General features: G+C 51.2%; 5 protein-coding genes across 5 annotated transcripts; 4 read left to right on the forward strand and 1 right to left on the reverse strand.

Annotated features, from left to right (window-relative positions):
* Nucleotides 1–673: 673 nt before the first annotated feature.
* Nucleotides 674–1,291, forward strand: ABOM_000749 (uncharacterized protein; the record flags this gene model as incomplete). Its single annotated transcript, XM_022527879.1, has 1 exon — nucleotides 674–1,291. The coding sequence occupies one exon, from the start codon at nucleotides 674–676 to the stop codon at nucleotides 1,289–1,291; it is 618 nt and encodes a 205-aa protein (XP_022394346.1).
* Nucleotides 1,292–2,166: 875 nt separating this feature from the next.
* Nucleotides 2,167–3,939, forward strand: ABOM_000750 (MFS transporter; the record flags this gene model as incomplete). Its single annotated transcript, XM_022527880.1, has 8 exons — nucleotides 2,167–2,303; nucleotides 2,360–2,520; nucleotides 2,576–2,698; nucleotides 2,746–3,102; nucleotides 3,162–3,215; nucleotides 3,273–3,503; nucleotides 3,584–3,637; nucleotides 3,695–3,939. Coding segments are annotated over 8 exons (1,362 nt in total), but the record flags the coding sequence as incomplete, so codon positions are not given.
* Nucleotides 3,940–6,248: 2,309 nt separating this feature from the next.
* Nucleotides 6,249–8,565, forward strand: ABOM_000751 (alkaline phosphatase D family protein; the record flags this gene model as incomplete). Its single annotated transcript, XM_022527881.1, has 10 exons — nucleotides 6,249–6,701; nucleotides 6,753–6,912; nucleotides 6,959–7,137; nucleotides 7,187–7,256; nucleotides 7,304–7,445; nucleotides 7,498–7,610; nucleotides 7,654–7,859; nucleotides 7,907–8,002; nucleotides 8,050–8,290; nucleotides 8,345–8,565. The coding sequence occupies 10 exons, from the start codon at nucleotides 6,249–6,251 to the stop codon at nucleotides 8,563–8,565; spliced, it is 1,881 nt and encodes a 626-aa protein (XP_022394287.1).
* Nucleotides 8,566–9,598: 1,033 nt separating this feature from the next.
* On the forward strand, nucleotides 9,599–9,850 carry ABOM_000752 (uncharacterized protein; the record flags this gene model as incomplete). Its single annotated transcript, XM_022527882.1, has 1 exon — nucleotides 9,599–9,850. The coding sequence occupies one exon, from the start codon at nucleotides 9,599–9,601 to the stop codon at nucleotides 9,848–9,850; it is 252 nt and encodes an 83-aa protein (XP_022394313.1).
* Nucleotides 9,851–10,559: 709 nt separating this feature from the next.
* ABOM_000753 (separin) lies at nucleotides 10,560–18,369 on the reverse strand (the record flags this gene model as incomplete). The annotated part of the gene is made up of 7 exons (XM_022527883.1): nucleotides 10,560–10,745; nucleotides 10,797–10,988; nucleotides 11,046–11,266; nucleotides 11,330–11,619; nucleotides 12,131–13,637; nucleotides 13,687–14,056; nucleotides 14,104–18,369. The coding sequence occupies 7 exons, from the start codon at nucleotides 18,367–18,369 to the stop codon at nucleotides 10,560–10,562; spliced, it is 7,032 nt and encodes a 2,343-aa protein (XP_022394488.1).
* Nucleotides 18,370–18,633: the final 264 nt, after the last annotated feature.

Consider the following 18,633-nt stretch of genomic DNA (forward strand, 5'->3'; position numbering starts at 1 on the left):
GCAACCGCTGTGTGCTGTAAGACAACAGCACGCCTAGCTGCATGTATGTCTCAGTGGTTCATCTAGGCTGCAGATGACGATTAGAGTCGATCAAATACGAGTGGCTCTTGGCCTGCGGAGAAGCTTGGAGACCCCATCCACTCCACAGTCGAGACTGCGGTCCATGAGACAATGATGTAAGGCATCTCGTCGCCTAAATTAGTTCTCTACTGCGAATTTACTCCCCTTCCGATCCAGTTTCGACCCGGTTGGGTCTTTTTACCGGCATATCCGGTCCTTTTGTGGCGACTACCCCTCGACTGCAGGGTACTTGTTGGCTTAGCACTTGGATAAGGTGGGATTCTCTGCGGGTCGAGAAGGTAGCACTGCATTGTTTAGCCACAATGTATCATCTGGAACCGTTGTTATTGGTACGAAGGACGGGCTGAGGAGCTCGTGTCCTGGTGGTTCATCCGACTCAAGAGACACGCCCAATGGCAATGCTGGGACAATTTACGAGATGGAGTAGCGATATGAGTCTATATTTATAGAAGCATCTCGGTGATAGCTTCTACGGGGTCTCGGAGATCCTATATAAATATTTCCTTCTTCCCTCGGTGATCAGCTTCTATTCATCAACCCTCTGAACCAGAAATCCTCTTCTGCGATCTTTAAAGTTCAATACTCTTCCAAGATGCACTTTACAAGCAAGTCCCTTCTGCTCGCCCTGGGCACTCAGATCTTGGCTGTGAGCGCCGCTCCCGTCTCGAGTGCCTCCTCCTCCTCTGAGGTCAGTCAGCCAACGCCTCCTGCCGGGGTTGCTCAATATGGCAACTATGGAGACTATGGCAAGTACGGCAACTACGCTTCCTACGGCTCCTACAAGAGAGATGACGTCCCCGAGGGTGAGGGTGACGATGACGAGCCTTCCAGCACGACCGCGGCCACTGAAACCCCTACCCCTACTCCTATCAACTATGGTAACTACGGCAACTACGGCCAGTATGGCTCTTATGGAGCGTACAAGTTCGAGAAGAGAGATGACAGCAGCGCCACTCCTACCTCCTCTACTACTGAGACGCCAACCGAGACGCCCATCAGCTACGGAAACTATGGCGACTATGGGAACTACGGTGGCTACGGCTCTTACGACTCGTACAAGAGGGACGAGGTCCCCGAAGCTGAAGAGAGCAAGACCACTACCGCATCTTCGACCCCAACAGCTACCCCTGTGGACTATGGAAGCTACGGCAACTACGGCCAGTATGGCTCCTACGGAAGCTACTCAGAGGCTGCTGTCGCTCAAGAATAAGCTGTGAGTGACGGTTGTGACCATGTACCACGGTCGCACTTGATGTGTAACGAGGCAACAGCCACTATGAATGAAATTTACCGAATAATGAGGACTTCCAGCCCATGGACGTCAAGGCTGTCAGCATGAACTGAAAACGTGAGACTGCAAGGGGGACGTAAGTGCCAGCAAGGGATCTGTTACCGTTATTTGTGCAAGCCGCAAGGATGGCCGTTGTCGATGGTGGATTGGATGGCAATACTTCACGTAGACGGATAATGCTTACTGAACATTCTTATCATTGCTCATACGTCATGACTAGTTAATTAGAATAGCATAAATATGCTGTGATTTATGTGTGTGTGTGTGTGTGTGCCTGCAACATAGTGTTTTGATCTATAGGAAAAGTTCACTTGGCGATGCTTAGCCGCACTAGCGAGGCCAAACCCTGAGAACCCTTCCCTTGAATTTCTAACAATCTTCCCTTCACAAAGCGAGATTGGACAATGCGCATGCCTGGGTTACAGGCTTACCCCGGGATCGGCATATTTGGCAATAGTTGTGGTCGATACTTACCCCATGAGTCATGGATCTGCATCGATCCAGCTGGCGGCCGACTCCGGCCTCCACTCAAGCCTGATTATCGGGCCTCTCTGCAAAGCGTATTTGTTAAGCTGATTGCACCTCGGGCCGATTTGAACGACAATGGGATTTAAAAATCTGACAAGTCCCCCTGTCCCTGTTCGTTCTCTGAAAAAAGAAAAACAAAACAAGCAGCGTTCTCCCTAACTCTTGCTCCGGACTCCTAGGGAGCAGCCCATTCCAGCACCATGGGTTTCTTAGGTCCGTGTCCTACGCATTCGCGACTCTACGCAAGTTGCTAATATGTCGCAGAGCCAGAGAAGAGCGCCGATGGCGAACTGTCGCCAGAGGCTCCTCGCGCCCCGATTAACGAGCGCAAGCTGATGGCGAAAATCGACTGGCACGTCGTACCGTGCTTGTGTCTCATGTATCTGCTCGCATTCTTAGACCGGTCAGTTGGAATGCGACTCCTATTGATGCGCCGATGCTAACCGAAGGCGCCGACAGAGTGAACATCAGTAACGCGGCCATTCTGGGCCTACAGGAAGACCTAAACATCGAGACGGGCACGAAATACAACACCGCGTTGACGATCTTCTTTGTGCCTTACATTATTTTCGAGATCCCGTCGAACATTCTCATGAAGAAGCTGAAGCCTCATCTGTGGTGTACGAGTTCCGTTAAACCTCCATGAAATCGAACGAATGTTGACGGTCGCTACAGTGTCATTATGTATGTTTGGATTCGGCTTGGTCATGATCTGCCAGGGTCTGGTGTCGAACTGGGGAGGACTGATGACTACTCGCTGGTTCTTGGGCATGTTTGAGACCGGCTTGTTTCCTGGCTGTAGGTTCGACTCACCCGATTGATACGGTGGCGAGCTAACCGCGCAGGTTTCTATCTGATGGGCATGTGGTACAAGCGCAGCGAAGCCCAGAAGCGCTTTAGTTTCTTTTTCAGCTCCACCACCCTCGCGGGTGCCTTTGGTGGTCTCCTTGCCAGTGGTCTCGGCAAAATGGAAGGTTTGCGCGGCTATCGAGGCTGGCGCTGGGTGTTCATTATCGAAGGTGTGCTGACCTGCGTGGTCGCCATCATCTGCTACTTCCTGGTGACGGACTTCCCAGAAGACGCCAAGTGGCTCACCGACGAAGAGCGCGAATTTGTTCGCGAAAAACTCGCTGCGGATACGGGCAAGGCTGCCCCAGATGCTCAATTAAGCTTGCGCGATGTGTTGGGTGTTTTCAAGGACTGTGAGTGCTTGTCGCAAATCGTCTGACTTCACCTTCGTCGCTAATCGTCGCCTCTACAGACAAAATCTTCATCGGTGGATGGATGTACTTCGGCCAGGTTGTCACGGCCTACGGTATGCGCTCGCATTTTTCTTTCCTTCCATGTATTCGTTCCATCACTGACCTCTCAGGCTACGCGTACTTTGCGCCGACGATCATCAAGACCTACGGATACGGACCCATCAAGACACAGCTTTATTCCATCCCTCCCTGGGCGGCGGCATTCGGGTTCTCCATGGTTGTCGCATTCCTTTCGGACAAGTTTCGCCATCGATTCGCCTTCGCATTCATCCCGATGGTGATTGCGATGCTGGGTACGCCATTCTGCTCAATATCCACGGCGAGGCACAACGGCACGTGCAGTACGGAGCCCTATTCCTCGTCACCATGGGGTGCTACAGCGCAATGCCAGTATTGGTGTGTTGGTTTTCGATGAATTTAGGAGGCCATCGGCGACGGAGCGTGGGAACAGCTTGGCAGATCGGTTTTGGTAACAGTAAGTCTGGTTTGATTTCTCCTATTAAACACCAAGATAACTAACCACGACTTTTAGTCGGAGGAATCATTTCGACGTACTCGTTCCTACAGAAGGACGCACCGCTCTACCGCAACGGATACATCATCAGCTTGTCCTTCCTGTGTTTCTCGGCGGCAATGGCCGTCGTGTACATCGTCGCGCTCTGGTTCGATAACCGGAAACGCGACCGGGCGATGGCGAACGGCGCCGTCGATAGCGCCGCAGAGGAGCAAGACGAGTTCTTGGGTGACATGGCGCTCACTTATCGCTACAACTATTAATCAATTAGTAATTAATGACATGTGAATTGCCTCGAAATTCTCGCTTCTTGACGCGATCGACCCCGATACCGGACTGTAGGTAGCATCTGGAGAAATTAGACCAGCAATAGTCTAAGCTGGTGTGTGGATCCTGAACTCGGGGTAGCAACCGATTAATGGGGCAGCGTACCCTCCGACCTCCTCATGCTTTTGCCAATGAGACGGCATTGGGTGGATCTAGTAGCTTCCCATCTCTGGATCTAAATCCTCGGTTCCTCAAGGGTCAGTTGGGGGTCTGATCGCTGGCTTCGGCATTGGGCAGTGACTCAGTGCCCCCGGATCACTTGGAGCTGGGCTTTCATAATTCTGGGAATTTATGCGGAATATTCCGTGCTTAACCATCTGGTGCCCAAGGGAGCTGTCAACTACCTTGGAGAGGCATCGCTGTCCGCCTATTTTGCTCTAATAATTACTTTTCGCTAAATGCCCAACCGGGAATGGGATGTCCGGACCCCCACGGACCCACTGCATAATCATTATGGTCCTCCTCTGAGTCCTCTCAGCAGGATTGAGACTACGTACTTGAGTTTTAATACATAATCTGCGTGGTTTCGCGATACACGTGATCCCCATGAGTATTAAATCTAGAGTAGGGAGTTCATGCTTTGGGGGCCCGCATGGTCAAAATTGGATTTTCTCTGGCCTTAATGCTACTGGGGGATCACTGCCCTAGTGTTAGAACGCAAATTTAGGATGCAGCTCCAATCAGTCTTCGAAACAGATAAAGAATAGATTAGTTGGTTCATCAAGTTATCCATAGTGGTTTTTATGGACCTTTGGGTAATTAACAGAAAACATGCAGAGATATTAAAGAAACCGAAATGTAATCCCGAAGTATACAGAAGCTAACACCTGGTAAGCATCTTTGTTTCTTGGCAGAAGCAGGACAGTTTGTTCCAAAGCTGCCTTGAGCCCTGTATTGACTGTCTTAGGCTAGGAGAAGACCGAGGTATCACATTGGCCAAAAGAGGCCTTCACGGCCGCTTCCTTGGTAGGATATATCGCTACGAGCCCCTAGTATTCGATCCCGCCTGAGTTTGCCTGTTCATAGCATACCTTCTGATAGCGAGTGCTGAGATCCTCCTCCCTTGATGCTATAGTTGTCAGATAGCAATATTGATCACAATATGTTCCTTTCATGATGTCGCAAACATCCTTGTTCTGTTTGGAGTTATGGTCGAAGTTGCCGGACTTGAGGCACATGGCCTCGACATAACGAGTCGAACCACAGCTACTAGGATCACAAACCATCCTCACATCGCCTGCATCTATTATGACGCTCCATTTGCCTCCCAGACAATTCTGATCACACCCTTTGTTGGTGCGGCAGTCTTGACCAGGAGCATATTTCGCAAGCAGCTGACACAGCAAACAGTGTGGTAACGGCTAGGAAGAGCTTCATGATGATTTTTGGTTGTGCGAAGGTAAGATCTGTGATTTGGTCAACTTGATGAAATGGATAGACCTAGTCCAGGAGGCGTCAGAAGCTTACTAGGGGTCAGAGGGTGGATGGATATCAATGTTGCAAGTCAGGGACATTGAGGATGTTGCCGCTGTCTAAAGTACTTGCTTCCACGTGCTACCAATATCACTGGCAATCCCGAACCACTTCTCAAAAGCCAGCCACAACCCACTGCCAAAATAACGATATACATCCCGCCGGGAATCCAGCCAATAACCTCATAGCGAAAACCAATCTCCCAAACCCACCGCGAACGAAGCGGGAAGCAAGCGGAATGCCAATGCTTGGCAGTCGCGCTGCTACAAAGATCAAGCTCCAACGCCATTCTTGGCCTTCCAATGGGACCAGATGTCCATTGCACGCGGTTATACTACGGACGGAGTCGCCAGTCTATCTCGACTATCGACCGGTATTAGTATGAGGGATGGTGGTTTCAGACCATACAGAACCCCCTATGTCCATGTAGCCGAGTCTTGGCTTCTTGTACACTTGCGATGAGCTCTCGCACACTTGCTGTGTTCTTCTTTGTCACTTTTATTTGAATTCCGTCCAATTGCTGACTCGGTGCACTGCACGCGATGGTAAACGTCCACTAGCTAGGCGGCATGTGTACGATGGGTTTCGTGCCATTGGTTTTCGAGATATGCCAGAGGTCCGGGGCATGGGTGGCAGGAATGGAGAAGTCGCGCCTTCCTCCGAGTGAGGTTGGCTACAGCAATATGAAAGTGAATGGTTGATCAGGTTATAAATAGGGAGGCTATTGCGGCGTCAATAGAGAATAGGAATTACTTCAATATCATCACACAGTATGGTGTATACATCGACCCTCCTCTCCTTACTTGCCCTGTCCACGGGGACATGGGCAAGCTATAATGCGAACTTGAACTATCGCAGCCCTTCGACCCGCCACACGGGCATGGGAATCAACATCGACTCCGTCCACCGTCGTAGCCTCGCAAAACGTGATGAAGCCCCCTTCCATCCCTCGCAGTTGAACTTCACCCATGGTGTAGCATCAGGTGACCCCTACGCGGACAGTGTGATCCTCTGGACTCGTGTCGCACCATCCCTAGAGTCTGACAGAAGCAATGTGACTGTGTCGGGGACGGTGGGATTGTACAATCATGATACGGAACCGTATATCAAGGCCTCGGCGCACCCTATCTGTGTCGATTATCGGGTGTATGAGGACAAAGAGGGACAAAGGGTGGTTGATAAAGGAAGGGCTTATACTACCAGTGATATTGACTATACTCTCAAGGTATGGCGACGGATGTCCTGTTTCTCCTATATCGTATTGACTATCCGACAGGTGGAAGCCAGCGGACTCAAGCCGTTCACGACATACTGGTACCAATTCCAGGTCTGTAACTCGAATGTGACCAGTCCTCTTGGAAGGACCAAGACTGCCCCGGGTGCCGATGATGCGACTGAGGAAATTAATCTGGCTGTTTATTCCTGCAGCAATTACCGTATGTGCGCCATTCTCTCTTGTGCTGTCGGAGCTAACCAAACTAGCGAGTGGGTATTTCAACGCATATGGAAATGCCGTCCGGAAGGACAGCGTCGACTATGTGCTCCATCTCGGAGATTATATCTATGAATATGAGAAGGGCGTGGTCGGACAGGATGAGCGAGCCGCCCGTCCGCAGGCAGACATCTTCTCTCTCTATGATTATCGGACTCGACTTGGACAAGTACGACCTCCCTTCCCTATCCATTATGGCTCCTACTAAAGATTCGTAGTATCGCACCGATCTTGACCTTACCGCATCCCATCAAAACTTTGCCTGGATTCCTATCTGGGATGACCACGGTATGACCATGCATTCAGCTCGATAGCACCGGTCGCTGACGATATAGAAATTGCCGACAACGGCTACAGAGACGGCTTCAGCCGTCTCAACAATACCGAAGAATCTTTCCGCAATGACAGCCCTCAAATCAGCGTCGACCAGCGCAAGATGAACGCCGTCCGAGCGTACTTCGAATGGATGCCTCTTCGGTTTGTCCCCTTGATGGCGCAGCCTATAATAATCATCCTAACATTGTTTCAGTCAGGTTGACATGGATGACGGCCTCCGTATTTGGCGATCCTTCAAGATGGGAAACCTCTTTGATCTGATCATGTTGGATACACGGAATTACGATCGCAGCATTACTGACCTTTGTACGTATGTCCCTCCGAGCGAAGACGCAAGCTAATGTATCAGACTGGAATACGGACTACATCGAAGAGATCCACAACGACGCCGGTCGGACGTTGATGGGAGGTCGTCAGGAGTCGTGGTTCGAGAAGCAGCTGACAGCATCTAATGAGCGTGGAGCGAAATGGCGCATTATCGGGAGTCAGCTCCGCTTTGCTCGTCTGGGACGGGAGACTAACGGAGAGGTCACTTATAACCTGGATTCTTGGGAGGTGAGTGTCCCATGTCTCCTCAGACCGTCAAATTGCTCACAAAGTAGGGCTACCGCGCGAACCAAAACCGGACCCTGAAGCACCTGTACGATAACAACATCGGCAACAATATTATGATCGCGGGTGATACGCATGTCAACTGGGTGAGTCTTTTCAATAACAGTGTATGTGCAGTTACTAACTGGAGCAGGTGAGCGACATAGCCTGGATCGGCGAGAAGCCGTATGACGGCAACACCGGCGCCGGTGCCATCGGAGTCGAATTTGCTGGCACAGCGGTGAGCAGCTCCGGGTTTGGGGGTACTATCAACAGCGCTGAGCAGACTGCCGCTTCCTACGCGCGCAATGAGGATCTGCAATGGAATGAAGGCTACTACCGCGGGTACTTTGAGCTGCGGATGAGACAGAACGAGGTGGAGGCCAAATACTTCGGTATGCTAGATGATACCGTTTGTGATTATACATACTAACTAACAGTAACTATAGGATGTCCTACTGTGGCTACCCGGAATAGCTGGGAAATCCCCCTGGCCAACTTCACGGTCAAGCATGACGATAACCATCTGGCTCGGCCTATTGCTGGTGGACAGGTGGAAGCGGGTTTTATCCATCAGGGCGCGGTGAAGCACAGCAACCTTACTCTTAACACTGAGACGGGCGAGTGGCAGGTCATTGGGTTTGACCAGATGTTTATCAATTACCAGTAGTTGGTTGTATGTATAAACAGTAGGCTGTTTGGGAATACGCAAATTCAGGCGACCTTCCCTGGAAAATGTATATAATACTCATGCATTGGTGGACGCAAGGTTCAACTTGTTCAAAATCTTTACTCTGGCAGAATGGACGTTGGTAGGATTCAAGTGATGCTGGCAATAAATATCCTGCACGTGCAAAGACCACGAGACGTCTCTCAACCCTAAAGGCGTATCACACGCTGACCAGTTGGACATGATCAGAAAACTCTCATCGCATCCTCGCAGTCAAAACAGCACAAGCACGGACCTAAATACAATATAAATTTGGGTACCTAGTGCGACCAGTACCGTACAGAAAAGGAGGCGTGAGCAATGATACCCTAACACGGATACCATCCTCAAACACAGCACCCATAAACAAAGCCCTAACATCTACACCTCAACAGCCATACATACCAACTCTCTTATACCACCTATAATCCACAAAAAGAAAGAAAATACCCACCCAATTCACATGGCAACGGACACACACGCGTCCCCACATTAAATCCTTAGCCTCCCAGCATCTAAACCAATGTCGCCATTTGCCCCGTTTCGCATCTTTCCAGAACAGTCCCATTGGGCATAGATGGAGAGTACAAGACCCACCAGGTTATCAATCAGCGCTTGGTTCCCTTGAACTAGGCTACTTTTCATTCTATTCTTTGCCTCTGGATTTAATTCACAAGGCGGGCGGGTTCTCTTCATTCGGGTCTTCACTCTTGAATTTGTTCTTGACTTTCACTCACAGCTCTCTCTCTCTCTCTCCACTCTCCACTCTACGTTGATTCATTCCTTTTCGTTCTCGGTCGACACATACTATCCTATAATCAGATCGCTCATTCTTCTTTCCTTCCTACTATACTATATTATATAATACCCTGTCTAATTAGAAAATAAAGTTGAAGAACTTACTAAAGGTTCGCTACATCCCCATCCCCATCCCAACTCACCTAGTTAACAAACCCCCCAGCCAAGCCGAAACAACCTATATACACGACCGAAAATGGTCCTCATCACCCGCGGCATCTCCCTCACCAACTTCCTCGTCGCATCCTCCGCACTCGCCTTCCAGGTCTTCGTCCTCTACCCCTGGCACAAGCAGCTCGACGAGAGCTTCGAGGATCTGAAGAAGGAGCATCTACGGGTCCTGCAGGCTTTGGATCGGGTCGAGCATGGCAAGGCTGGCAGTGGAAGTGGCAGTGTCACTGGGGGGAGTATTCGGGAGCAGATTGAGATGAAGAGACAGGGCCTTTGAGGATTTTGATCTGGGTTAGGGGTGGGGAGGTGTCATTGGGAGTGGAAGTTGGTTTTCTTGGGTAGAGGAGAGTTGCGTGTTGGGGTATAGACGGTATAGTCTAAGAATCTTATAGAGGATAGATTGATGCATGTCATTTTTTTTCTGTGTCGCTCTGAGTGGGTTGTATTGAGCTTCTGGTGTGGTTTATCCTCGGTCTATTGTCTTCATGGATGTTTTAGGGAACCTTTTGTAGACGTTGGGTTTCTTGCCCGGGGATTTTCCCCATACTTGTTTGATGTTGATGGGTTTTCGGCTCCGACCTGTGCCGAGTCGGGTCCGATGCTATGCCGAGTTATCTCCTTCCTTAGTTTATTTACTCTGTGGATTGTCTGGATGTCATGCTTGGACACGATCTGGGGAATGTGTAGATACGAGAAATAACATTTGTGGAGTACTCCAGTCACCCAACGGAGTCCTAATAGTTTAACCGGGTATGTACATACTTCCTAAGTTCTAATATATCTACGCGAATGGGATCGGAATCATCTGAGCAGTCGTAATTCATCTTTTTTAGATCATAGATTTCGCCGGACGATCGCTGCGAACATCAGAAGAGGCTCCATCCAGTCATCGTGGTCATTCATTATGTGCACATTCACAGATACAAAAAAACGCATCCAATCACGATCCATTCAAGAACAGGAACTGGAAAAGGGAAATCAACCCACTATGCAAACAAGTACTTGGCCGCATGCTCTACATGGTCATCCGCGAACGTCGCCATCGTGTAGTAGCTGTGGTCGTAGTCAGGCTGGTAGCGGACCTTGAGGCCCTCGACGCCGGCCTCCTTGGCGGCCTTCTCAAAGTTCTCGGGCAGAAGCTGGCCCTGCTTGTAGAAGTTGTCCCCGGTACCCTGTTTCAGTCAGTACAAGCTACACCAGCACATCAGATAAGCAAGACATACCACGTCAATGAGCACATCCAACGGCCCCTTCCACTTCTTCACGAGCTCCGTCGCGTCGTGCTCCTTCCACTTCTCCTGCTGGTCCTCGCCGAAGTAGCCACCGAAGGCCTTCTGGCCCCACGGGCAGTTGATGGGGTTGGAGATGGGCGCAAAGGCGGAGACGGACTTATACTTGCCCGGGTTGCGGAGGAACTATCCGTTATCAATATCTATGCATGGCCTGGACATGAGGGAAAGAAAGGAACATACCAGGGTCAGAGCACCATGGCCACCCATGCTGTGACCGGTGATACTGACACGGCTCTCATCCAGCTGAGGGAACGCGGCAAAGACGGTCTTGGGCAGCTCCTCCGTCACGTAGGTGTACATATTGTAACCACCCTGGTAGGGCGCCTTGGTGGCATCAACGTAGAATCCGGCACCGGTGCCGAAGTCCCAGGAGTCGTCCTCGCCCTGAATGTTCAATCCCCCTACATCCTTGTTAGCCGTTGTCACCTCTCTTCGACATGGCTCCATTGTTTCTAGCAACATACTCGGGCTGGTGTCAGGGTAGAGCACAGCGATACCCTTCTTGCTGGCGCCGTGCTGGAAGAAGCCCTTCTCGGAGCAATTGTTGGCCGTGCAGGTCAGACCGGACAGGTAGATGAGGACGGGGACTTTCTGCGAGGGGTTCTGGATGGCCTGGGGTGGCAGGTAGAGGTTGAAGGACATTTCGCAACGGGTGGAGGTGGCGGCATGGCTGAGCTTGAGGAGCTTTCCGCCGAAGGAGGCGATGGTTGCTTGTGTTGTGACGGACATGATGTGGTTTTCGGTGATTGAGAGGCTACGAAATTGGTGAAGAAGTATAAAAAAAAAAAAAAAAGGAAGAAATAGAATTCTATGGAGCTGAGAGGGAGGGAATTAAATTGACGTTGGTGTGGATCAATGAGGAGTGGGTGAGGGGAACAGAATTGATGAGGGGCATTCGTGAGGACTCAAGTCACACCCCCCACACCTCCTACTCACTGTTCTTCTCCCGGGCTATAAAATCATCGGAGGTTCCCCTCATCGCCCACCAGAACCTCTTGCACCAAAAGGTCCCCACCTCCGGGATATTTTTGCTCTTTTGGGAGATCGGGGAGATAATGGTGGAACGGATATGATCATATATTGTGGTATTAAGGTACCCTCACGCCATGAAAATGCCCGTATAACAATGCGCCTCTACCATAGAAAACAATCATCATCAGAGAAACAAAACAAAACGCTCGCACTATCCAGATGCTGATTCCAAAAACACCGACGGAACGCCATAAATCACCGGAGCCGCTCCGTTCAAATACTTCAACACACACGCCGGTCGCGACTGCGACACGGCTTCATCCAACGTCGCCCCGTCCGATCCGGAATCGAACAAGCCCCATTTCTCAAACGTAGACTGCGCAAACCGATCGATATCCTTATCGGTAACGTCCCAAAGGGTCGCAACAAGCGCGGGGCTGCCAGCGTGAAGATAGTTCATCGGCGTGCCGTAAGGCTCGTACTCGCCTGCCTCCGTCAACGTACCACTGCTGCATCCCATCAGGAACGAAACGGCACATTGCTCCAGGCGCTTGACCGTCCGCCCCCGGATATATTGCGCACCACTACCGTGTCCAAAATACAGGAAGAGATTCGTCGTCTCCAGGCCGCGCTTAAACTCGTCTTCGCTCGGCTCGCGCTCCATAATACCAGTCCAACCCTGCAGCGCAGACAGATCCTTCTCAAACGTGCTCTGTGTCGTGCGAAGGTCGCCAGTAGGGTTGAGAATATAGGTGCCACTATTGCGATTAATGCCCACTCCCCGACTAAGGTCAGAGTTACGCTTGTCCTGAAACTGCACAACTCGATCACGTAGACATTCCAAGGACGGCACCCGGCACACGGGGAACCCTTGTAGGCATGGGAGAGATTCCCACGGGAATAGGTGCAGGGATTTATCGAGTACCAAGACGGTATGGTTGGGGATGGGTTTGCCCCGGCGGTTGCTGGCGGCGTCATGGTAGGCCCGAACTGCGTCGAGGGTTTCAACCACCATCATATCGAAATCGATCTCATCATAGGCATTGCGCTCGCCCTGGAACTGTAGGATATCCACCACGAAGTATAGAAGGTCCATCAACGTCTCTTCCGGATCTTCTTGGTCGTCCAGGTCCGCAACACCGATGAACAGTTCCAACACATTCGGGTGCAGCGTCAGGCGCGGCCCCTCCGCCCGACCACCCTTCTGGCGAGAGGGAAGATGTTTGTCTAAGATGGTCTGGAATGAAGACGCGAATCGCGCTAAAGAGGTAGTATCATGAGGCAGGGGTGAGAAGATCCCTCGGAATCCCCCGAACCATACATTCTCAACGTTTTGCAGCAGAGTCTCCATCCGGCGATCTAGAGCCTCACGGTTTCTCCACCAGTCCTTCTTCATTTGCCGATCCGTTTGAGCTTTGGCAGCGTGGGAACTTTCGTTAGCCAGTTTGATCAGTTCTTGCATTTCCTCCCGTCCGTCGTCGAAAGTAAACTGCTCCTCCTCATCCTCCTCGGAGTTGCCTCTCTTCAACGGAAGCCGCAAAAGGAAGGGCGAACGACCTTGGTGCAGTCGTGAGACGATGAACTCACTACGGTCTGCGCTCAACGATAAAGAAAGGACATTCCAATTGTCGGGCAGAATCTCAATGTACTCTTCTGCAAATCTCGAGCTACACAGATCCTCGGGGTCCGCCGTCATTGCGGAAGGCGTAGGCCAAAGAAGTGGGTCGTTATATTCCGCCAGCTGCTTGTCAAGATCAATGGCAGTATGCTCGCGCGTAAAAGCACCGATACGGCCAAGTTCTACCCAGGTTAGAAGGTCGCCGCGTCAAAGGAGGGATTGTAGACATACCATTAACATTGGCTGGAGGTTGCGACCAGGCGGATATGCTCTCGGCTGCCGTAACATGAGACAACATGGAGATACGACTCATCAGGCGTGACGCGGAGTGACTATCCAACGTGGAGCCCACGGTGGTAGCAGTAGTAAAGACATTGTTGAGACAATCGCCAGCCTTGGAAAGCATCACAGCGAAGTCTTCGCTTGCTGTTTGCGCTCGGGACCGTGTCCCTCTGGCAGGTGCTCGAGGCTTTCGGGCCGTAGTTTTGGTGGCAGCCTTGGATGTGCCCGTATTCTTAATTGGTGATTGCAGGGAAGGCAGCGAAATTGTCGACTCGGGGAGAACACAGTATACAGCATGAGAAGCAAAGTTGCGAATAGCCTCCGCAAGGAAATGCTCACTTTCCCCAAGATGCACCGAGATCTGACTGTCCCTGGAGACTGCATATTTCCGGGCGTGTCAAGTAGGCATGAGGCCTTCTCAAAATCTCGTAAGGAGCGGCAGCAAGCGGCCTGTTGCCGCAGAATGTCGCTTCTGATCTGCAGCAGGGACTGTGATTCAGTCACGGTGTGGGCAGCTTTCGAAGGGGGGGCATCTGCCTTGGTGGGTTTTCTAGTTGAGGTAGTGGCACGGGTCCGCCGAGTGGTCGCGGCGGGCTGCTTCGTCCTTCTACTAGTCGGTCGGATTCGAAGACTCTCCATCTTGTCTTCTAGTTCCGGGACACCCGAAGAAACTGAAGCTGCATCAGAGACATCCAGACTTCCAAAATCAGCCATGATCCGGTCTGCCTCCAGAAGGGCCTGGAGCTCGTCACGGTAGTGACCCTGCGCTCTATAAAGAGAGGCAAGACCCATCTGCAGAGATGCGAGTTCAACGCTACTCTCTAGCTGCTTCGACAATGTCTCGGCAGCTGTGAGGAGCTCTTGGCCTTCAGAGATATGCCCTCCAAGAATCCAGTGTGACCCAAGTTGCGCCTGAGAATTAATCAAACGAACAGGTGCGTTCAGCGTCTTATTGATCTTCAACGCCTGCTCGCCGTAGTAGATGGCATCCTGGAACAGGCCGTGGTGTGCAGATAGACTTGCAAGGTTCAATAGAGAGGTGTGATGCGAGCCGATGTGCGGCCAAAAAGGGGCTCCCTGTGTATAGACAGAAGTCGTTGTATGGTTCGCCTGCGATACATCAAGCTTGGCCATAGTTTCAACAACGTTGTCAAGCTCGGAGCTATCCCCAACGGCAATAATGGGCACAGGCAAACTCTTTTCCTGTTTCTTCTGCGAGATTTTCTCAACCTTAGACCAGATCCGGCAGTTCAACCGGACAGATAGCTTAGCAAAAAAGAGAGCGTCCTTGATAACTCCCTGGGCGAAGGAGAGCTGCGAGCTCATAAAGGCTGCATCCGCGACCAATCTTTCCCAGGCAATCTTGGCCAGAACAGAGCAGCTGCTCCCATCCTGCTTCTTCTGGTTTGACTCGTAGAGTCTTCTAGCTGCTGATAGGTTGGCCGCCGCCTTCTCAGTCTCGCCCGTTTCGATAAGGTAGGCTACCCGTGCCAGTTTGTGTGATAGGGTGGCCAGGCAAGATACGTTAGGGCCAAGGTACTGCTCTGCGCGAGTGAGAAGATCGCCGGCCTTTTTGCAGTATCCAAGTCGACAGTACTGCTGTACCAGACGCGCGATTACGATTATAACTTCAGAAAAGTCACCGCCTTCTTGAAGCTCTGTGACACGTAGGACCAGTTCAAGCGTTGAAAGCTGGAGCTTCCAAAGCCCATGGATCTCGGTGTAATCGACTACGGCCTTCAGCTGGAGGAGGTAGTAATCAACATCACCGACGTATCGAACCAGGGAAGCTCCGTCGTTGCAGTTGCGCATCAAAGAGGTCCACAACGATATCATGAGGTTGAGAGTTTCAGGTTGTAAATCCCCCTGCAGAAGGCCAACACTCAGACGCACAGAATTATGCAAATGAGTCGCTAACGTCGCTAAAGTACCATCCTCAGCGAAGTCCCCAGCCTCCATAACCTCCAGACCTTCCTCGAGTAAATCGTGTAACACTTTCGACTCCAAACAGTTCGGGCGTTCCAGGGACGAACGCAGCCCGCCCAAGACTACTCGTAAGCGACGAATGGGGTAAACCTCCGGATCGTATAGCCCAAGCAGCTTAGACACAAGGCAGGTAAAGTGTGATCGAAAGGCTTCATCGCTGGAAGCATGTGAATGTAGCTCTGCCAGGATGCCCATTTGCCATTCCATGATATGACCTCTTACCAGCAGCGATTGCGACTCATCATCAAAGAACCCGGTAGACTTTGACTTACCACGCAACCTCAGTTGCAACTTCAGGTATGCAGTAAGGACTCGACCAAGCATGAACCCGTTGCTTTTGGGGTCCTGGGAAGTTCGGTGAGGAAAATTGGGACTGGAAATCAAGCCGTCCAACACTCCTGTGTCGATATGCTCTTGGATGGCCTGGGAAAAGGCCTGCTCGGCTTCTGCGCCCCTGTTCCCTTCCATGTAAAGATACGCAAGGCGTTCATACTTCAAAGCCGCGAACCCCGTGATTCGTTGTTCTGGTGAGCAACTGGACAAAAGATTCGCAGAGTGCTTCACAAGAGGCACCAGCTCACGATACCCCTTCCCACGCTCTTTCTCCTTCAGATAACGTGACCAAAACAGATTTGACAGCCGAACGAATGCCGCACCAATTTGGTCGAGTACTGACGGATCAGCTTCTTCATCCACGATGTCAATAGCCGTCAAAAGACGCTGGCAGTCTGTCAATGCGGAAAGCACGTCTTCCCAGGGAGGCCGTTGTGACATGATTGAGAATTTACCAACAGCGAGCGCTGAATCCACTGCCGAGAGGACGATGTTTCTGCACGCGCGAACCCGCGTAAGGAACAAGTCATCCTCCTTTGACTCTTTATCGGATGAAGATGGCCTACTAACATAGCGACGCAGAAACCGCAAGAAAGCAGGGAGATATTCGTAGATTTTGGAAAGGTCAATACCATTCTTCTCCCCTGCCTTGGTAACCAAGTCTCCATAGGCGCTCATGGTAAACTTTTTGAGTTTTGCTGCTTCAACCAGCAGCTCGTCGAGGTCACTGAGACTTCCTTTCAACGGCATGCTCAATGAGGAGGTCGCATCAGATACAACATTCGTAACCTTGTCGAGTGACGGTTTGGAAGATTTGCTAGCTTGAAGGTGTAAGGATGCAATTTTGCAACGAACAGTGGCGAGTAAAAGGCATTGTCCGCTAGAGAGTGGGTTGACGGCTTCGGTAAAAAGCTTCAGAGCTTCGTCAAAGCATCCAGCCTCTTGAGCAAGCTGACCTAATATAGTGGCAATTCGGGCGACCGAGACATTATCCCTCAGACTGGCCGTGGTGCGCTTTTGGGTGTTAGCAACGGCGGTCTGAAGTCGAACGATTGTTTTATAGATGGACGCAAACTCGGCTCTCTCGATAGTTTTGCTGTGATTAGAGTAGTTGGCGAGGTATCGCGTCAATGGGTCCCACATCTCCTTGCCTTCATCACAGGTATGACCAGACAGCATCCAGCTCATGCATCGGATCTCCAAGGACAGTAACTGAAGGGACAACGAGGCCGATGGCTTTAGACGATCGCGTGTTGTGTTGTGATTCGGTGGCTGCTGGACTCCAGCTAGGGATAATACAGTATTGGAAAGCAGTTGGAGTTGAAGTGCTGCTTTGTCTTTCGTGAGAGCACCCGATTCCGTGGCCGCCACGATGACATTCGCTGGGCTGCTCAATTCGGACAACTGCAGTGAGGACGCAACTTTCTGGACGGTTGCAAGTTTCTTTTCCGATGCTATCAGCCGTAGCGCATTAGATTGAAAGGGAACAAGTATGCTTAGCACCGGGCCGGCGTGGTCAAAATTGGCAAACGTAAGCAAGTCAGACATCCGTTCTTTGGTGGTTTCCTCCTCCTGAGCCTCATTTTTCCTCCTGCTCGTAGTTTTTGATCGCATTGTAGCCTGGCTGTCCAGATGTTGTTGTAGCCTTCTCTTAAGTCCTCTCAGTTCTTTAGAAGCCATTTCATTCAGGCCTAATGACAGATACCTCCCCGCCAAGACGCATGCACCTTGCTCCATCTGCATGTTCGGGAATCCATCCTGCTGGCCAGAATGCTCCCCTTTTAAGCTCCTTAGAGAAGACAGAGCCATGCTTGCACATTCTGCTACAGCAACCAGCCCACTATCCAGCTCATCTTCCGGTGACGTCTTCAACTTTCTGGGTGATTTCGCGCCACGACTCGGCGATGGGGAGCTACACGCTGTTCGAGCCCAAGCGTCGTCGCGTTTAGCAGATAGTTTCGATGCATCCGAGAGGGTTTTGAGGGTAGTGTTAAAAACGTCCGTGGCGAGGACGAGCTTCTCTTGAAATGACAGACGCGCAGCATCCATTTCCACGACTGTGTTGATGGCCGCTTCTTGTGCGGAGACCTTCGTCCCTCGCGACGACTTCGGCCGAGTGGAAGTCGCTGTCGTTTTTGTCGTCCTAGTTCCCCTCTTTACTGTGGTTTTATCAGACTCCGGTGACGTCTTCGATAGTCCGCGGAAAAGGGTCTGGAGGGAGATGACGGTGGCATTCGAACATGTTGACGTGGAGCGAACGGCCTGCTTCACCGATTCCACTGAGGAATCGGAGAGAAGGGAGGTGACCGCCATTGGTACAATTGTATCCTTTGCTGTGAGTATTATAAGTTAGTAGTTCAGGCCATTCGGAATGTTCGATAACGTGGTAGCTTGTGTGGCTTGTCTCTGTGACATCTGTGATGGTTATCGCTTGCCGTAAGCCAAGCCCAAAGGCCGTTGTCGTAGCAACATCAGAGCCACTACGCCTAGAGCGGTATAGCGGTGCCAAGGCTCCGAGACTCCGATGTCCAGGACTCTTTTCAATATCTCATGGCTTGAATTATGAATTCGACATCG

This window comes from Aspergillus bombycis, assembly GCF_001792695.1.
Source record: "Aspergillus bombycis strain NRRL26010 chromosome Unknown contig00002, whole genome shotgun sequence".
Taxonomy (NCBI): Eukaryota; Fungi; Ascomycota; class Eurotiomycetes; order Eurotiales; family Aspergillaceae; genus Aspergillus; species Aspergillus bombycis.